The 22305-nt window shown below is 30.9% G+C and overlaps 1 protein-coding gene across 1 annotated transcript in view; it reads right to left on the reverse strand.

Moving 5' to 3' along the window:
* The window catches only part of LOC135953242 (bromodomain-containing protein DDB_G0280777), a 53570-nt gene extending 33938 nt beyond the window's left edge, over positions 1–19632 (reverse strand). The window contains exons 1-3 of the mRNA XM_065503032.1: positions 19497–19632; positions 19247–19404; positions 353–683 (exon numbers count right to left, since the gene is read on the reverse strand). Of these exons, the coding sequence (XP_065359104.1) occupies positions 353–683; positions 19247–19283 (368 nt within the window). The 5' untranslated portion in view covers positions 19284–19404; positions 19497–19632. The remainder of the gene's footprint in view (positions 1–352; positions 684–19246; positions 19405–19496) is intronic.
* Positions 19633–22305: the final 2673 nt, after the last annotated feature.

Here is a 22305-nt window from a genome sequence, read left to right on the forward strand (position 1 = left end):
AATAAAAGTTCTGACAATAATTTTAGTAGCATTACAGTTAGTATGTAAAAAAAAATCCAAATACATATGTATTTTAGGTATACAAATTTGTTTAAATTTTTAGAAGTGCCTTTTTTTAATAATTTTGCTTTGTTCCAGCATATTTTGAATGTCTTTAGAGGGTTAAATTTACAAATACATATTTCGTAAGCATTTGATACAAATTAAAAATAAAATAATTTTTGTCTTCGGGGTCGTTGACAGTGTGGAAATGTTGATAACAAAACAAACAAAATAAATAAAAAACAATAAAGATATTCTCAAAATACACATGTGCCCAACAACCATTTCAATATTTAAGGTACACACTTACCTTTGTGGTTGTTTTTGTTGTTCCTCTACCTGCTCATGTTGTTGTTGTTGTTTATATATTGAAGTTTCTGTTGTCGAGGTCGTTATATTATTTATGTTAACATTCTCATTTCTATGTATGGGAGAATTATTACAAGATATTGAGGTAGTCGTTGTTGTTATTGACGAAGCTGCAGTCGAAGATGATAAAGAAGAGGTTTCGTTTGTTGAAATGTTAGAAGTATCATTTGAATTTAATTCGCACGACTCTGCTACATTCCTTTTAATCGTTTCATTAGCATGATTTCGAAGAGCTGGCGGTCGATATAAATCTCCTGGATTCGATTTATTTACTGCAAGAGACGTATAATTCTTTATTTACATACAAATATTTTATTTATTTTTATTAGTATCACTTAATTATTGTTAAATTCCAAATTTTTGCATATTTAACCGAGTGTGTATTGGTTTGTTTTTATTTAGACATACACGCATTATAATTTAGCTGTAGAAATATACATACATATATTTACTTAAAGATTATTAAAATTCAAAAAAAGTATGGCTTTTGTTGCTGCTTGACCCCATTTTTTTATATTTGTATATACACAAGTACATACATACTTATATATATATACATATATACAAATATATATATATTTTTAGACTATTCTCTCTTTTTATTTTGTTTACTCTTTATCGAAACAAAACTAATGAAAAAAACTCATCAAGTAGACTTTTAAATTCTCTACATACACTGTAAAACTTAAGTTTTAATACTTTACACGTACTATAAATCGGGGTCTTAGTGTATTTCTTTTAGATTTTTTATTTTAAGGTATATTTGATGCGAAGTTGATTTTCCTCATACATAACTTTTAATTCTATGGAATATGGAAATTCGGCTTCGCATCAAATATTTTTCTTTGCATGCATTAATTTTAGTTGCTTTTTAAAATAAATATTCTATATCTGAACTTTGAAAGACCTTTGAATAACTCAGGAATAAAAAAAAGTATAAGTGGCTGTAGGATACGATACGAAAACCTGATGTTTTGTGATATTATTATAAAAAACCCATACCTCAATCTTAATTTGGAGTAAATAGCCATTTTTCCAACAATGATCGGGATAAAAAATTCAAGGACATAGATATATCTCAAATAAAAGGTATTTTAAAAATTACGTAATATTGTAAAATCAGATAAAAAACAACAGAACCAATATTCGAACTTTGGAGGGAAACGCTCTTTCAAAAATTTGGTAACCACTAGAGGTTAGCCCATAAAATACAGTTTTTTGCTTTCCTGAAATGTTATTAAAAACATATGTATCGTATAGGAAACTATATTTATGACTATTCTCATTCTAAATTAAGTGCGATCTGAGTGAATATGGCCTATTGTAGGGTATTGATATTTAAAAGCAATGCCGAACAATTCAACATTCTCTGCATGAGCAATATCATGTCTACACTCGGATATTCTCTTTAATACACAAAATGAGTATTCCTCACTAATGATATACATGCATACAGCCAAATAAAAAAAAATCAAAATCAGGTAAGTTTACTATGGCATCATATAAAATGAGGGCGACCTTGAATTTTGACGGTAAGTAAGGTGAGTGTACGTAAAAATTATACTACATTTACATACCAACCAACGTATTTATTCCGTAGTAAATAAAATTGTAAAATTTTTTTATTGGGCTTTGTGACCCGGTGTTTTGTTGTCTTTTTAGTCTTACCAATTGTTTTTGGAGACATTTTGTTTATTCAATATACAGTGGCTCCAACGCATAATCGGACAAGATTTTTTCTAATGTAAATGTGCTCTAAACATTAAAATAATGCACAAAAATAATAGTTTTTTCGCTTATAATTACACCCCACATTCCAATGTATCTAAAAGATAACAAAAATTAAAATTTGCATAACTAAAACTGTAAATTTTTGCAGAAAAACCAAAATAACTCAATTTCTTGAGTTCAACACATAATCGGACAAAGTAAAATAAGTACACACTTCCGTCTCTTTTGAGTTCCATGCTTCTAGTAAGGACATTTCTAGCTGAACTAACGTGTCACTTTTTATTTGATGCACTCTCCTAGCTAATTCCTCCCAAAGATGCTCAATTACATTAAAGTCTGGAATCTGTGCAGGCATTTCTATATGTTTGGGACAGTTATGGATCAATCAAAGCATTGCAACATCTAATGTGGGCTCGGGATCGTTGTCTTGAAAAAAGGCAAAGTTGTTTGCGATATCAACTTTTTCGCACATTGCTTTACATTTTGTTTCAAAATGGTTCCAAATTGTGAGGAAAACAAACCTGTCCATTTTGCCTTCAATAAAATGCAAATTACGTACTCCGGCACTCTACATCCAAACAACTTTGCCTTTTTTCAAGACAGCGATCCCGAGCCCACATCAGTTGTTGCAAAGCTTTGGTTGATCCATAATTGTCCCAAACATTTAGAAATGTCTGCACAGATTCCAGACTTTAATGTAATTGAGCATCTTTGGGAGGAATTAGCTAGGAGAGTGCTTACTAGAAGCATGGAACTCAAAAGAGACGGAAGTGTGCCAAAACTTGGTAAAATCGATTATAAAGCGATTACAGGCCATTCTAGACAACAAAGGATATGCAACTAAATATTGGCACATTTTAGAATACTTTGTCCGATTATGTGCTGAACTCAAGAAATTGAGTTATTTTCGTTTTTCCGCAAAAATTTACAGTTTTAGTTACGCAAATTTTAATTTTTATTTTATTTTTAGATATATTGGAATGTGACAAATCTTGTCCGATTATGCGTTGGAGCCACTGTACATAAATATATATCTATGTAAATTGATAATTTTAGTTGTTAATTGATATGCGAAATAACGAATTGCAAAAACAAATACATACATATAAATTTGTTACAAAGAAATAAAGAAAAAAATAAATAACTACAATTAATTTAATGTTTATTTTTGAATTAATGTTCAAAATGATGTTAATTAATCAAAACCATAAGAAAATATTTGTAATAGTAAAAATATTAAAAAAATATATACATATGGGCAATTCCACGAGAATCGCTACCACGACTGAAAAAACAAAAACAATTGAAACGTTGTTTCAAGATGATTTGAATAGAAGAAAATAATAAAATGTTACTATGTGGAAGTATTTAGATCATATTACAACATTTTAAAGACAAAAATAATAGTTTAAACTGATTATATTTAATTTTTTAATGTTTTAGGCTAAAATTGCGGCAAAAACTAGGCTCCCAATTAGCTTGTAGTATGAAATGAATTTGACTCTGATTGTTTTTTGCTATTGTCAAATTGTTTATTGAAACCGAATGTATATTTTCTATTAATTTTTTTAGTTTTATTATAAGATAAAAATCTGTCACGTACGATGTTAAATTTTATTTATTATAAATTCATCCAAAGATTGTTTTTATTTAAATATGAAGGATTGTTAAGGAAAAATATTTCGTTTAGTGTAAGAAATTAAAAGAAAACATAACGCCTCTCACGATTCGAAAATGTTCGCATATTTCTACATGTACCTCAAAATGACTTCCGTTTTATGCCACGTACGATATACCCATATTTCGCTCGATATTTTGGACAACAATGTTTCGTAAGAACTTTTTATTATTTTAAAATATAGTACCCTCTGAATGGAACATAAAGACCAAATTATTTTTCAGATACTCTTATTTTTGCAAAATCTATTACACTCTATAGGTAACGTACGATATGGAATTGCCCATATGTAGTAATTGTACCCCTGTAAGTTTTTTAATGACTAAAAAAATGTTTCGGCTTTAGTGAGTTGTACCATTTTTAAAACACCTCTAGATTATGATTTTTTGTCAAAATACTTTGTATGTGATCAAATATAGGTTAACTTGTAATAGTAAATTGCTAGAACATTGACTCCGGATAAAATTAAACCCAAAATAAACATACACACGATTTATAAGAATATTTCACTTAACCATAGGTGTGAAATGAAAATGGTCATTGCAACATGCAACATTTTATCTTTGTCATATAAAATGGTCTTATTTATCATCTACACACAAGAGATAGATGCAACATTTTATCTTTGTCATATAAGGGTTGTTTTTATATTTTACCCATTATACGCATGTGCAACATAAATCATATTATTAGGAATATATAAAATATAAAATAGTTTAATAAATGCCATGTTCCAGTAATATTTATTAATATTTACAGCCATATTTATATGAACAATTTTGAGGAATGTACATTAGTGTGTCCCAAAAAAAGTTTTTTTTTCTTATTTTCATGGCTGCTCAAGCATAATTTGAAAGCTTATATGGTAGAGTATTTTTGAGATTTTTTTTTCAGATTTTTCGGAAGTGGTTTTTTCGGCTTAAGTCTAGTTTTTGCCAAAAATCGGGTTTGTTGGCCTTTTTTGAGTTTTTTTCATAACTTTGTCAAGACCCACGATTTTCACTACTTTTGTGGACACAGTTTAAAAGAAAAATGTCCATGCTTTATTTTTGTGTGCAAACATTTTTAGATTTTGTAATGAAATGGCTCATTAAGGTGCCCTACATTAAAAAATTTGTCCATAAATTTTGTAAATAACTTTTAAAATTTTTATGAAAATGAAAAAAACTAACAATGCAGTTTGAAAGATCCATTAATTCTTAAATTGCATGTGTTATTCAATAGCAAAATATTCACATTTGACTTTAAAGTTAAATAAATGAAGTTTAAAACATGTGATTTTAGAAAACAAATAATTTTTGAATATTTCCATGACCTGCAAAAATTAAGTACACTCACCCAATATTAATTTTCTGAGAACATAAAACTCTTAAGCTAGATACCTAGTTTTAGAGAAAAGCAGCTATACCACATTACCCGCCTATACCATATTACCCGAAATTACTCTATTTGTTAACACATAACCAGACTTGGTGTTAATGGGGGTAATAGAAATTGCAAACTAACATTTTTATAGTAATATATGTATAGTAATAGCAATTTATATTAGCAGTAACTATATTTTTTAGTATACAGATAGCAATTGTAAACCCTGATAAAAATGTGAAAAAAATTATGTCAATACCTCCTACAGTTTTTCCGTACCTGCGATTTAAATTTTGCGATTTTCGGGAAAAACAAATTTTTTGGCCATATTTTGGCAAATGATACCAATTTCCTTACCGTTATGAACTTTAAGTAAAACCTATACCTTTTATGGAGAGGCGTAATTAAATAATTCATAACGCTAGTGTTAGAAATATTTGTAATTAAGAGATACAATTTAGAACAGAAAATATACAATTATTCTGTTTGGAATTTACGGGACGATTGGGCATTGGAATGATAACTTAAAAAGACATACGGAATCGCTTTATAAACTACGCTATATATAAGATGTCAGAGTATATACATATTTTTGAAGTCGAAAATGAAAATTGTGGAAATACACAGTCATGGCCGTACGTGAAATGCATTTTTTCATAAACTGTATGGATCTAATGCACGTTTTTCCCAAACTTCGGAATATGAAAAATTTCATAAACATTTTTAGATACCAGAATGATACAACCGCTTCTATTTTTATGCAATTATTTTATATCTTTTACGAAATATTATCAATTGCTAAAATTTTTAAAAATGGTTCAAAAATATGTTGAAATGAGCTTTAGAAAATATATTTCATTAAAACCGGTTAACCGTCTTACAAGAACCGGTTTGTCAAAAAACCGAAAAGATAAAGAAAACCAAAACCGATCGAGTTTACAAATATGATCATTCCCACGACAGCCGGTTCTACGTACTGGCCGAAGATTTTCGGACAAGGGCTGTCAACCCAGAAACAACAACTATACAATTTTTGATCTCGGAGCTGCACCTTCCGGCATTGCTGCTCCGCATCCTACTGGTCCGTGCCGGAGTTGAAGTAAATCCCGGACCATGGTTCTGCACGGTTTGCCAGAACCGACTGCACCACATGTCAATACAATTAAGGTGCAACTCTTGTTTAGGCTGGTGTCACTTTAGGAATTGTTCCGGATTTAATCATGAAAGGGAGTGCTCGGAGAATTACGTTGCCCCATGCATATTGCAGTTCAATTGCAATGGCCTCCAAGGGAACATTTCTGAGATAACCCGATTTATGCGCCAACACAACATCGTGGTCGCTGCGGTCCAGGAGACAAAACTTACGAGTAATTTCAGTCTGCAAAGTTGCAACGGATACAACCTTCTCCGAAAAGACCGCACCAGAGGGAACGGTGGAGGCATCGCATTTATTATACACAACACCGTGCAGTATATAGCTCTTTCTCTCGATCTGAATTCTAGAAACCAATATCTTGAAGTTCAGGGTATTGCGGTCAGATCGGGAGATACGGAGTTGGAACTCTATAATGTCTACATTCCGCCAGTAGCCAGTTGTCCAACAGGCTACCATCCCGACATTAGGACCTTACTAGATGGTGATACTCGTCTGGTCCTAGGGGATTTTAACGCTCACCGTCAGCTCTGGCACTCAAGTCTTGGGGAAGACCAGAGAGGAGCGTCGCTGGCGGAACAGATTGACGAATCCACCTTCTGCACACTAAATGATGTCCCCACACGGGTTATGGGTAATTGAGCAAGTTTGCCAGACATCACCATAGCGAGTCCTGGTCTGATTAACTGCACAACCTGGCGTGCAGTTATTTCTCTAAGATCAGACCATTTACCCATAATCGTTTGTCTGGATAGACCCAACGATTTCATCGTCTCTGAACACCAACTTACATCAACCAAAAGAAAGCAGACTGGCACGGCTTCAGAGAATTTACCGACAGCATCTTCAATGGTTTACCGATTCCCTCCAACGTACACAAAGCAGAGAGGAAGTTTCGCGAAACCGTCACCGAGCAGCCGCTCGCTACATTCCAGCTGGAAGAATATCCGTAGTGCGACCGCACTTCCCAGCAGAAGCAGCGGGACTCGCAGATGAGCGTGATGACATCCGAAGTACCAACCGTGACGACCCTAGGATCGCCCAGCTGAACCGCGATATCAGCAGGTTGGTAAATGAGGACAAACGAAACAAATGGTTGGATCATTTGAAGAACTGCAACTTAAGTTCTGGAGTTGGCAAGTTGTGGTCCACAGTTCGGTCTCCCTCCAATCCGACTAAGAAGGATGATAGGGTCGCGATTAAGTTTGCAGATACCACCATATCCGACCCTAAACGGTGCGCGCGCGCTTTTTGCCGACAATTCTTTGAGCACTCCGAGAGAGACAAGGCGAAAAGAAGTATTGTCCGCAAACTACACGATCTTCCAGTCTCGGACACACCACAGCTTTACACGGCAACTGAAGTTGCAGAAGCCATCAACACAGCTAAGCCTTCAAAGACAATAGGACCTGATGGGATATCCATGCTGATGCTAAAACACCTAGGCGAGCGGCGAGTCGAGTACCTGACAATGGTTTTTAACCTGTCAGTGAGGAGCTTAACTATACCCGATGTCTGGAAAATGGGTCGAGTGATCCCATTGCTAAAACCTGGGAAATCGCGAGTGAGGGTCAATCGTACAGGCCGATTTCCCTCCTGTCACCTGTAGCGAAGACACTCGAAGCTCTTCTCCTCCCCCAGCTGACCTGTCAACTACCAGCAGCTCGTCACCAGCATGGATTCCGTAAAATGCACAGTACCACCACAGCATTATCCGCCATAGTCACTCATATCTCACAAGGCTTAAACCAGCAGAGGCCTTGTGAACGGACTATCCTAATGGCACTTGACCTGTCGAAAGCCTTCGACACTGTCAGTCACGTCACACTCTTCCAGGACATCCTGCAGTCCACAATGCCCAACAACACGAAGAGATGGATAGTGAACTATCTGAGTGGCAGGCAGTCGTTCGTGGAGTTTAGAGACAAATGCTCAAAACCCCGTAGAGTTAAACAAGGAGTTCCTCAGGGCGGGGTCCTATCGCCACTCCTGTTTAACTTCTACCTCTCTAAACTTCCAGTGCCCCCACAGGCCGCACAGAGGGATTTTGGTGTCAAAAAGTAAATTTTTCAAACACTTAATTTCAAAAATCAAATGATGCAGTTTTGTAGATAAATGTTTAAAGATGAAATGTACACTGAATTTTTTATTTTTTTTAAATTGAAGTAAAGTCCATGCAAGGGTGTTAAGCAAAAATTTACTTATATTTTCAAGCAATTCAGTGGTTCATTTATGTATAATTTTCCTAATAATACCATTTAACTTTAACATATTCGAAAAATATAGCATTTCTCCATAAATACAAAAAAAAATTATGGGGATATCATAAACCGTTATGAAGATATGGCCATATTTATAAGCCTCTAAAAATTATTTTATTTTTGATTTTCCATGGAGAAAAAAAATGTTGCCCCACTTTCCCCCAAGCTGTTTTTATAATAAAATGAAAGGTGGGATTGTCTTGCTTCGATTATAAGAAAAAATAGTTTTCGGAACAGGATGAAAACTTCACATTTTTTGTCGAATAATAAACGAAATATCAAAAAAATTCTTATCTATGTATGGGTTTCGTGGGCGGTGGTCGTGACCGATTTAATTGAAACTCGGCATGCGTTCCTTTTTTGTATCAATAAACGTATGTACCAAATTTCTAGACTTTTGCTTGGATATAAACAATTTTATGCGAAAAAATCAATTTGGGCAGTGGGCGTTGGGCGTGGTCGATTTTGATAAAATTTAATTTTTTTCTTAATTTAGTCCATATAATTCTCGGTGCCAAATTTCAATGCTCTACGACCACTGCTTATAAATTTTGCACAAAAATGTATTGCATTTAGATTGCATGGGCGGTATGCGGTGGGCATGGCCGATTTTAATAAAACTTAGCATACGTTCTTCTTTTGTTTCAGAAAATATATGTACCAAATTTCTACACTTTTACTTGGATAGAAAAAATTGTATGCGAAAAAATCTATTTGGATTGTATGGGCAGTGGGCGTTGGGCGTGGTCGATTTTGATAAAATTTAATTTTTTTCTTAGTTTGGTCTATATAATTATCGGTACCAAATTTCAGCGCTCCACTCCTTATAATTTTTGTATGAAGCCATCCCTCTGTGGGGCGTAGAGATAATCTCGTATGCGGACGACTGCACTATATTGGCAACAGGTCACAACGTTGATGAGCTTTGCGGTATGGTAAATGGTTATCTCAATGAAATCCACAATTTCATCACTGCACGTAACCTGCAGTTATCACCAACGAAGTCATCGACAACGCCCTTCACCACCTGGACGAAAGAGGTAAAATTGAACTTAGGCATCATGGGCGACGGCGTACAAATTCCGACAGTGAACCACCCGAAAATCTTGGGTGTCACTTTTGATAGCCTTTGTACCTCCTCAGCACACGTCACTGCAATCACGCATCACTCGACGGCAGTACTTGGGGTATGGACAAAGAAACCTTGCTTGCTACCTACAAGACGATTGGTCGGTCAGTGGTTAACTATGCTGCTCCAGTGTGGTCGCCTTCGTTGAGTGATACCCAGTGGAGAAATATTCAAAGCTGTCAAAACGCAGCCTTAAGGACCGTCACAGGCTGCCTTCAAATAACCTCCGAACACCACCTTCAGGTATGTGCAGGATCCATTTGATCGCCGCTCGTATATGACAGCTTTGAACGACATTCACAGAGACGTCATCAATTCCGCGGTAGCAGGATACCGTATGAATGTCGTACTTGGAGGTCACCCACCACCGATAGCAGACGCCGAGAAAATTCTGCCGCGTGGAACAAGAGTCGTTCTGGCACAACTTAGATCAGGATGGAGCAACAGGCTTAATGCCTTTTGGTCCCGCATAGACCGTGCCGTCCTTAACTTATGCCCAGCATGTGGTCAAGCCAACCCTACTTCACTCAGTCCAATGGATTTATGGACTCATCCTGTTGAAGTAGCTCAATTTCTTGAACTTGAACAACATGCAGAACCACCAGAACATCCAGATTGATTAATGTAAAACTGTTCATGCTGCTAAAACAACAACAAAGATGAAAAACCCGGTTGACCGGTTTTCGGGTTTTGATAATCTAATTCTTGTGATTTATATCTATATGAATGTCATTTCTGTTGAATGTGTGGATACCAGCATTTTTAAGATATTCATGATCGTTAAAGTGATTATCGGAAACGTGCTTTATATGGGAGCTATGACTAATTATAGACCGAATTAGGTATATACATATAAAAATTCCCTTAAATCTATGGGCTCCACAAAATCTACTATTGAAAGCAATTAAAATCAGTTTTTATACAATACCGAAATGCATTGCATGCCACAACATGAATACTGTTTTAGGTCGACTACTCCACTCACAGTGAAACCAGATAGCGCTACCAGCTAAATTAATGAAAAGCAATACATCGATTTCAACCCAAATTTCCGAACATTTGATCTGAACCGACAACACAAGAATGGAGAAATGGCTACCGGGTGTTGATAGAACCCACTTGGGCGAACTGCATTATGAAATAGAATATAGGAAAAAAAACCCTTTAGAAGACATGTTTATCAAATTCTAGTCGCATGGTCTAACATAATGCAAAAAGAAGGGTGATGGACCATCAAGCTCTCAATCAACAAATGATGACCATAATGACCATTTCATGAACTTCGAATTCACTACAAGTATCCCAATATAGCAAATTTGGTGGATGCTGAAATGGAGCCACAAGAATCCGAACACGTGGTACTCCCGGCAGCAGGTTTTTCAACCCCCATCCGTAATGAAGCAAACACTACAACTACTGACCCAGCAGCAGCTCCACGACGCTCGTCCAGACTAAGGAGACACAGAATGTTTTTTTCACTTAGGCAAGGAAAGAAAAGCTATGTATAAACTATTACTTTAGTCAACTAATACGAGTTGTTGTTGATATTGTTGTGTGTTTGTTTACACACTGTTTTGTTTAAAACCCCATTTTTAACCCCCATATCTGGTTATTTTTTATCGTGACGATATACTGACAGTTCTCATACCAAAATTATATTAATTGGAAGTACAGTGCACTCGCGATAATATGAACACCCCAAAATATAAACACTTTTTACTTATATAGGGTACTATAAAATATGAACTTAGTGAACTAAGCTGTTCATATTTTAAAAAAGCTTTTGTTTTTTAACGTATTTTATCTATCTACACAGAGTTGAAATCTAAATCAACAGGATAGTGGCTAAACTCTAATTCAACTGCTTAATAATTTTTGAACTTCCCTAGCTGTTGATGGAAATTAGATGACATTCGCAAATATGAACAATCTTGCAAAAGTGAACTGTCCTGGTTTTAATTAGTTCATATTATCACGAGTGCACTGTATATCGTTACGAAAAACGATAACCGGAGATTGAGAAAATGGGGGTAAGAAGTTTATTAATCTTTGCTAAAAATCCGAAAGTACAAACAGCTGATTAAAAAATATTTGTATAGGAAAACATAAAAAAAATATTATACTTGAAAATATATTAGTTGAATAGATTTTTTGTTTTATGTAATTTGATTTTTCGGAATTTTTCCAATTTATTTTCGGCTACAGTTTTCTTTGTCTTATTCATAAATTATTCACTGTTTTGATAACAAAATGTGACATTTATTGACGTTGTATATGACAATAATACGTTTATACTAGAACACAAATAATCAAAGTGTATTAAGGTTACATTTATTTTAAGATTAACTAATCTGATTGTTAATTGGCATTTGATCTTCATGTCAAAACCCCGCACTAAGATCCAAATAAAACAGAATTAAAAAATAACTCAAACTATTTTCTTAATTTAAAATTATTTAATGAAATTGTATATTTTTGTTATACTGACCTAATTTGCATTACATATTTTATTAATATATGTATATGTAGTCGTAAAAAAATGTGGGTGTAGTTAAGTAGGTTTTTATCATCATATTCACCTTTTGTATTATTTATCATTTTACTTTTCTTCTTCAAAACCACATTTCGTTGTATGTAGTAGATTTTTAACAAACTCTAGGCTCTAATTACCACAACTGCTCTCATGCAATCCGATATTCAGTTACATATTGTTTTAAAATAAAATATAATAAAGATGTTGGAATATTGAAGTGAAGTTATATTTTATGCACATACTTTTTACCCATAATAAAAATATGGTTCACATATTGCACGATATTTATATACATTCATACATACTAAATGTACATATATATTTATTAGCAACAAATTTTTGTATGATTTCAAAGCGATAGACACGCATACGAACATAAATAAATAAATAAAAACGACAACAAATAAACCCCATATACATTATATGCATGCAATTCTACAAGTATGTATAGGTGGTATCATCCCAGTCAGCACAGATATTTGATACTAAAGAGGGAATAATTTGATACATGTAACTTTTTAAATATTCAGAATGACTCGAAAATAAACCACACATTATGTCATAACAGCAGTGAAAAAGTAGTTATTAGTGCCAGTAAACTGCTTAAAGTATATAATTTCATCAAATTGAACCAGTTAAGCCCAGTTTGTACTCGTATTACAGCATTTTGACACTGTTATCAAAGCCTGGATGCACTGCTTTAATTTATAAGTGTTTGCAGTAGTATGCTGTTTATAAGAGAAGTAGCATAGAAGTTATTATTTTTATATTCACTTTTATCGTCTCTGCATCCGCAACACAATTGCCAACAACATCATCTCACCAAAATTATTAAAATTATTTATAATAAATTTTTAAATTTATAAAAAGTTTATAAAACTAAATTTTTATACAATATTTGTTTTACAAAACTTTTTAGTTCTTGTATTACTATGTTAATGCATTTAACAAATATTTTCTCTAGATCTTCTGCCAAAATTGTAGAGTGTTTTTTTGTCTTATATCTTGGTGACACAATGAAAATACTCCTCTGTTCGTTATTTTGGCAGTTCTTCCATAAACTTTGTGAAATAATTTGATCGAACGCCTTTGAAATAACACCCAGAAGTGATTTTGTCTTCAACTACATTTTGAAGGTAGAGTGTTAAAACAGGGCTATCGATATTGAGATGTCTTTTTCTGTCTATTATCAACGAATTAAAAGAGTTATCAGATCTTATTGAGCACCAGTCCTTGGCACAAGCTTCTCCCATTTGTTGAGGATGTCATAAGATTTAATTTTCTTGATAAATCCATGGAAAGCCATAGCATATTGGAATCGGTTAATGGATTTATGGAATTACAAGAAGTTTTCCCAGGTTTTGCCTTTAGTTTCTATTTTTTTCTAATTTATTTTTTCTTTTATAAGGAAAGTTGTATGTATGTTTTGGGCCTTGACTTGGATTTGGTTGCAGATGTTATAATTATTTTTTCTATTGTAGCTGCTTCTTTGTTTATATTGTCAGAACTTGGACTGTTATTTAAAAGCTCATTATTATCGCTCAATGTCCAAAAATTACACAACAGAGCTCCCAAGAATAAGTCTTTCGCAGATTAGACTCTTTAAATTATATTGTACTATTAACAGTTAAGTTTTAAAATTAGAATTGCTCTTCTGAGAAAACGATGGATGCATAAGTTATTATATTTTGAGATTCTAAGTAAAGTTACAAGTCTTTAAGTCTTAAGTCTTTATCAGGGACCGCAAGTAACGGATATTCAGAAATATAATGTTATATACCAATAGATTCGTATTGACGTGCTCTTTCAGAATATGTGGTGATATTACAAAAATGATCTCAATGATTCTGACGGGAAAAATAAAACTCTTCAAATGACTTTTATTTTATGACGGAATAAATAAAAGTTTTCAAATGAGTTTTTTTTATGACGGAAAAAAATAACTGTTTTAGATGGATTTTTATTTTTAAAGTCACAAAATAACTGTTATAAAATAACTTTTTTGATATCACTTATAACCGTTACGGTCCCTGGTCTTTATATATATTTGTAATGTGCAGATTTTCTGTTCAATGACACGTAAGAGTTTGTTGAAGAAGATCGCCGGTGGATGTTAAGTGATGAGTAAGTAACTCGCCTAATGTTTTTCCTCTTTGGGTTTTTATGTCACAATAATGAGATAGATCTGCTCCTGGATACAGAGGGTCAATTGTTTGTGATGTTGTTTTCGGTGTCGCATGATTTCTGTTTCGGTATAAATTTCAATAGTGGTGTTATTTATATTTTCTAGTGGATATTGTATGTTCTTTGTGAGTTTTGTTGTTGATTTTATTTTTTTTTCTGAGTTGCTTGTTGTTTTTGTATTTTGTTTTACTCTTTCATTATTTAAAATTATGTTTTTGTAGCTTTTATTATTTTTTGATTGTTTCTTTTGTGGTTTGGATATTTCTTTTTCATTTGTTAAATTGTGTTCGCGTACTTGAAATTTTTTAATAATTTGTAATATTTATTATTACTGGATGTTACGGGATTCCGTTCGTTTACTTTTAAACACTTGTAACGAGAGAGCATTGATAGAGAACTTGATATTTTGTATTGAACAATTTTTGTCCAGTAAAGTTTACATCAGTATTAATATTGAAGAACTATAATAATAAGATAATATGTCTCAGGAGATTTTAAATCGAAAAATATTAGTTACAGTTAAAAGGTAGAGGTAACGGTAATTTCACCCTAAATTATATTAATCAATTTTACAAAAAAAATATAAATAAGTTGACAGCTGGATTTTTTATATTTCAATTTTGCAAATTTCATAAAATCAATTATTGAAATCAAAAATTTAATTTTTATAATTTAAATTATTTATTGAATATCGGTAAAGGCATAGGGTAACATAGAGACAAGACGTAATTGTCAAAAACCTAACTCTTGCAACAACAAAATACATGTTAGTCAATACATTTTGTTGTTGTATCGGACATATCGACACCTTTGCGCGAAATTATTGTATGTTACATTTTTACATAGTAAAATATTATACCTATATCGCTATATTTATGGAAATTTTACTACTTAAGTTAATTTTATCGTATGTGAAATTTAATTTACTAAATCAGTTATTTGCCCAATTCACAATTGATGTGGTGGTGTTGTCGCGTTGTATGCCATAAATATTTTTCAAACAAATTTTTCGAAACAAAAACAAAACATTAATAAAAAAAATTACGACATACAACGATACAACGCTACGACACCAATTGTGAATTGGGCAATTGTATCACATTTAAAATTTGGTATTGATGATACCAGCCAAAGCAAAGAAATTTAATAATAACGCTCTCTTGTAAAATATGGATTTTGTAACAAACGATAATTTCGCGCAAATCTGAGTGTCGTCTCTATGTATAATTCTCTATAAGTAATGGTATTTAAGATATATAAAGATATTTACGAGTATATCGGTAAGGTAATTGCAGTTATTTCGGTAACGATAATAAAATATAGATTTCGAACAATCGACGCACAGTGGGTTGAATGGTACCCAAAGTGGCGATTAATTCATAGAAGCCGTAGTTTTAAAATATTATATTTTTTATTGATGAGTTATTATAAGCACATAAAAACACAGCATTTTAGAAAAAAAAGGTTAAAAAAAAAATTTTAACCCTTTAAGCGCATTATTGTTTTTTGGAAAAAAAGACCTTTTTCACAATTTATGCTGTAACTTTGGAATGGAAAGCGATAAATTATTGAATAAAATTGGAAATTAAAGCATACTTAATGTGCTATTAAAAAATTCAAAATATAAATTTATTGTATGTATTTATATTAGTATAAATTTAATATAAAATCCAATTTTTGTTTTATACAAAATTGTATAAATTTACAAATTTTTTCAAAAAAGTCATAAAAGTGAATATTATAATTTTTTAGTACTGAATAATCATAAATCCATAAAAACACAGCACTTTAGAAAAAAAAAAAATTTAAAAAAAAATTTTTTTAACCCGTTAAATGCATTATTGTTTTTTGGAAAAAAAGACCATAGCTCACAATTTATGCTATAACTTTGGAATGGAAAGCGATAAATTAATGAATAAAATTGAAAATAAAAGCATACTTAATATGCTATTAAAAAATTCAAAACATAGATTTATTATATGTATTTACATTAGCATAAATTTAATTTAAAATCTAATTTTTGTTTTTCACAAAATTTTATAAATGTACAAATTTTTTTAAAAAAAAGCCACAAAAGACAATATTATAACACAGAAAAAAGAAATTCATAATTGGAATGAATTTTGTAATAAATATTATTAATCGAACTTGACTTTTTTTTCCCAAACTTTTTTCATTCAGTTTAAGAACATGTTCATAAATATTATAAAATTGTTCATGACGGAAATTTTTGCATTTTTTTCATAAATTTAATAATATTTGATAATAAATAGCATTATAGATGGATTATCTAATGAATTAATGTAAAAATATTTGCTTAGTAGCCATATATTAGCCAATATTTTAAGATGAATCAACAATATCTGAAACTTAAAAAATATCATTGAACATAATAAAATATCCATAAACATTAAGCATATCATCCCCTTAAAAAATATTAATCAATTTCGCGCATATTTGCTCATTTTGTGGCTGAAAATCATAAAAATAAATAAAATATTTTCCAAGGAAAATTTTAAACATTTTTCAAAAACAAAAAAATATATGTTAATGAAAATGAAATTATATTTTTCATGTCTTCACAGAAAAAAGAAATTCATAATTGGAATGAATTTTGTAATAAATATTATTAATCGAACTTGACTTTTTTTTCACAAACTTTTTTCATTCAAAATAAGAACATGTTCATAAATATTATAAAATTTTACATGACGGAAATTTTTGCTTTTTTTACTTAATTTTTTTAATAAATTGCATTATAATTGTATTATATAATGAATTAGTGCAAGAGTATATGCATAATAACCATATATTGGCCAATATTTTAAACATAATAAAACATTCATAAATATAAAAGAATTTCATCCTCTTAAATCAATTTAATCATTTTCGCGCTTTTTATATCATTTTGTAGCTGAAAATCATAAAAAAACTAAAAATTTTCCATGAAAAATTTCAAACATTTTTGAACAACATAAAAATAAAAATGAAATTGAAATTATATTTTTCAAGCCTTCTAGATTTTATTTCAAAACATAAAATATTAAAAAAATCATACTATTTAAGAAATTATTTATAAATGTTATGAATTGAAATCAATGAATTCGAATCATAATATTTATGTTGAAACTTTTTTCTGTGTTCTAGATTTAATTTGAAAACATAAAATATGAAAAAATCTTAATATTTAAGAAATTATTTTTATGAATTGAAATCAATGAAATCAAATCATACTATTTATGTTGAAACTTTTTTCTGTGAAATTTGTGTAATGAACAATCATAAATACATAAAAACACAATTTAAAAAAAATGTAAGAAAAAAATGTTTTAACCTATTTTGTATCAGAATATGTTTTTTAGCAAGAGGAGTTCTTTCACTATAACTTAAATAAGTAAAAAACCTCAATAAACCCGCACGATTTTTTTTCTGTATATAGGTAGAAGCTGAAAGTTCATATTTTAAGAGCATTTAATGGAATTTACCCGATCTCGCCCTGATTTTTTTTTAAACTCAATATATATATCGAAAAAACCCCAATAATGGAGAACTTTAAAAAATATTTTCAAAACATTTATCTAAACAAAAATTATTTATTTGTGTTCTCAAATACCTGAAGTTGATGGTTCCATTTTAATATTTCTACTTTTAACAGATTTAACAAAAAATATAAGCTCTCGAAATATCACAATTTTCAATTTTAACCACAGCACGCAAAATTTGTAAAAATTATTTGACTTTGACCGCTCACTGCCAATAAAGTAAGTTACTCACAACTGTAATTTTAGCAGTTTGTGATGTATTATTTAATGCACTTTAACCCAATACCAAACATGACTGAAACAGATAAAGTTCAGCTTTTGAATTAATCGCCACTTTTGGTACATTTCAACCCTCTGTGCGACGCACAGTGACGCCCGTAGAACAAGTGAGGTTGCAAAAATCCAAAATTTCACGTGTCCCTAAAAAATATTTAATAAACCTATTTAACAGGAAATTGTCGATTTCAGATATGCTAACGATTTCAGATATGCTACTATTATTACAATCGGATTTTTGGTTCAGAAGATATAGCCCTTCAAAGTTGACTTAATTTCAGAGGTAACATTTTGAAAAAAAAACATAGTTCCAAAAATGTATTCTATGCTTTTTGGGCAAATTATTACATATAACCGTTAAATCCATTAGATATACCTTTTATACCGATTGTGAGCAATATTTTACAAAAAAATATAAAAATAAAATAAAAAAATTTTAAATCTTTTCTGGTATATTTTACAAAAAATTTTAAAAAAATGAGATAGGAACATCTTTTAAAGATTTAGAAAGATCTTGAGCATTCTGCCCTGTGTAATTCTTATGGGAAGATAATAAAATCTTTGCTAATTTATGGTAGGGTGTTAAACTTCACAAATCGTTCAAAAATACAAATTTTAAACATGTTTTTCCTTAATGGGTAATTATAAATTCTTCAAACTCTTGAATTAGTATTTGCTGGGAATGCTCATATACACACATATACTCGTAAAATGTGTTTTTGTTATTACAAATTTAAAAATTATAGAATTGGATGATTAAACAAGTAAGTAAAAAGTTTTATTGAGTCTTTTTTTATTTCTTTTACAACGAATGTTTTACTGAACTTAATGAAAATAAAGCAACTTTGCTAAATCATTAAATAAATCATTTAATTTTCATGAATCTGGCAATTCTGACAACTCAGCTACATATGTATGTTTCAACCTAATGTTAGTAATAATATATGTATGTAATACATATTAAATATTTATATTTTACTTACTTTTATTGGTATCAATGATATTCCTTTCAACGCCCATTTTTCTATCGCGTTTATTTATCGTTGTTCCAGTAAAATTATTCGAATAATTTAATGGTTCAATTCGACGATTGTCGCTGCGCCAACTTTTCACCGGCGTTGGCGTCGTATGTTTATGACGTCTGTAAAGATTTTTTAAACAAAACAAATTATAAAAATTACGTGATTATTTATGTGCTGCATGCACATTAGATTAAAATTCTTGCGAACATACGTTTCAAAATTGGCCGCAGCAGCAGTATCGGTGTATTTGTGTGGATCCAAAAGTTGATTTTTAAAACAAATTACTGTGCGTCTAAATGGTCCCTGCCCCACTGAGAATGTAAAGAGATCGTATTTATTTCGAAAATTCTCACATGTTTGATGAATAAGAAATCGTCGAAAATTATTAACAGGAGGAAAAACTAAAACACTGCAATAGAAAAATGTAAATCATTTGTTTAATATGAACAAAAAAAAAATTGCAAATATACAAATATACATAAACAAATTAAAATAAGTGTCTAAATAAATAAATGTCTAACCATATTGCAAAAAGAAATATATATGTATACAAGCATACATAAATATGTAGTATAATTAGATACATTTTTTTTTAATTTATTTGTACACATAAATTTGCATTTGTTTATATGAGAACAAACAAATCTTATCATTTGAGTTTGAAACAAAGAAGCAAATAGCAGCCAAAACCTGGAATTGAGGTAATAATGAAATATTGCACAATATTTTAAAAACGAAGCAAAATTACGAATTAAACTTAAGAGAAACAAACAAAACAAAAACATAATACTTAAACTGGAAGCAACAACAAATAACTTAATATTAGCACAGTATGACACGAAACTGATGGTATTTACACCATAGCCTCGATTAAACATTGTCTAGAAGACAAACCTTAACCGCAAACTATTTAAATTTATACCCGTTAGAATAGAGAATATGCAGAAATTATGACTCTTCCCAAATATTGTTTACCGCTATAACGAAATAAAACAAAATTACGACTCTTCCAGAAATTATACCTAAATATATTAACAATCGTATTCTGAAATTCATTATTACAATGACAAAATTATTACTAAAATTAAAATTTTTTTACTTGAAAATTATTACTGAAAATGTTTTCACACCTAAATCAGTATAACTTTAGTTAATAAACAAGTTAAAGTGTTATATTCGACTGTGCCGAATATTATTCTGTTATAGGGGTTAAATTGGGGGGTAGGGTCAATTATGGACCGATCCTCATAAAAGTTGTTAGAAAAATTTATATTCAAACCTTTTCAAAAGAGAGTATTTTTGGAAACGAAAGCCAACTAACTGGTTTCGGGGAAATTTTTTTTAGTTCAAATATGGACTAAAAAATATTTTCCCCGATATTGTCCCATTGCCTGTCTGAATTTCTATAGCATTATATTAATGACTTAGTAATCCAGGTATAAGTCAAAAATCGAGGTAGTCGGATATGTCTAAATCGTGGTAAGATTGTTGTAGGCCTTTACCATTTCAAAATTGTGACTATATCGTAACAGTACGTTGGGTCGATGTTGGTCAACTACATTGTGCTGATTGTCTTTTTCTAGCCGCGCATTAAAACATTGTAAATTGTTAGAAAAATGTTCTGTTGAGTTTTTCTGCTGAAATTGATTAACTTTAAATTCGTTAATAAATAATTTTCCCCGTTGCAGACGTAAAACGTGTGTAGGGAGTACGAAGTATATCGTGTTAATTTGAATTGCTTTTAAATGTGTGCTTAAAAATTGAATGAAGTAAATAACGTAAAAAAAAAAGAAAACTTTATATTGCGAACTGTGGCATATGAAAAGACCAACAAATACAACCGACCAAAAAAAAAACATAATCGAAGCAAATAGTAAATGAGGTTTTGTCGCTGTAACCGTGTTAGCAAGGCAAGTGTGCAGTCTTTTTGGAGAACCAACAAGCAAACAAACTGGTTTCAATGCATTATTTGGGACTTGGTACAAGGTAGTTTTTACGTGCAACATGCCTTGCAACAACAACAGTAGTAAACGAATGTAAACAAAAAAATACCACTTTAAATAACGCGGAAAACCAAATCTAATGTTGAACGTAATGTAATATTTTTCATTTTATTTTTATTCAATACAGACACGTAAGTTGCAAAAACATACATACATACAAACATTCAGGTGGTAAGTTGAATCGTAACTTATACAGCAACCAAACAAGTATGTTATAAGGAGAAAAATTAAAAAAAAAACATGCGGACTCAAAAATGCAATTGGGCTACATTACTTTCCAGTTGAATCATTCACAGTTAAATGCAATAAACAATAAAATGCATTTTAACCACTATTAGTACATATTAAAATCAAGTTATTTTTTTTTTTTTTTTATTTCTAATTCAGTCGAAAGATTTTAAAATTTCTATTTTAATACATTCATGTAATATTCGCCAAATAATGAATTTTAAAAACTATCTATAAAGAATTCATTTGCGCTTTAATGTTAATATTTTTGGTAAAGTTTAATGTATGTAGTTAGTTAGTTAATTTGGCACAGAATATTTTTAAATTTATGTATTTCAAATGTACATATGTATTTCACTTTTTGTTAAATACCAGTTTTTATAATTTAGTATAAATCATTCTATTTATACGAAAGGCTCTTTCACACTTATTCAAAATGACACAATTTTAGCTAACAAACGATTTATTTTAGTTTTCCCTTTTTAATATTTATGCACAAAAGTTTGCAGTCCATTAGTTAACACAGATTATCATTATTCATATGACCGATCACGAACATAGTAGTAATAAATCTATGTCTTCTGAACTACTGATCCGAGGATATCAGCTTACAGAAAATGTAATTTGTGACCACCTTTTTGGAATATACAGTGTATCACAAAATTTTTCTATAATGCCATCAATAAATACAATATTGCCAACTCCATCGGTACCGTGAAATAGCTCCCAAATGAAATAATTCCCATCAAAAATTAAATAATTCCCAAACTTGAAAAATGAAATAACTAC

Source organism: Calliphora vicina, chromosome 3 (genome assembly GCF_958450345.1).
Source record: "Calliphora vicina chromosome 3, idCalVici1.1, whole genome shotgun sequence".
Taxonomy (NCBI): domain Eukaryota; kingdom Metazoa; phylum Arthropoda; class Insecta; order Diptera; family Calliphoridae; genus Calliphora; species Calliphora vicina.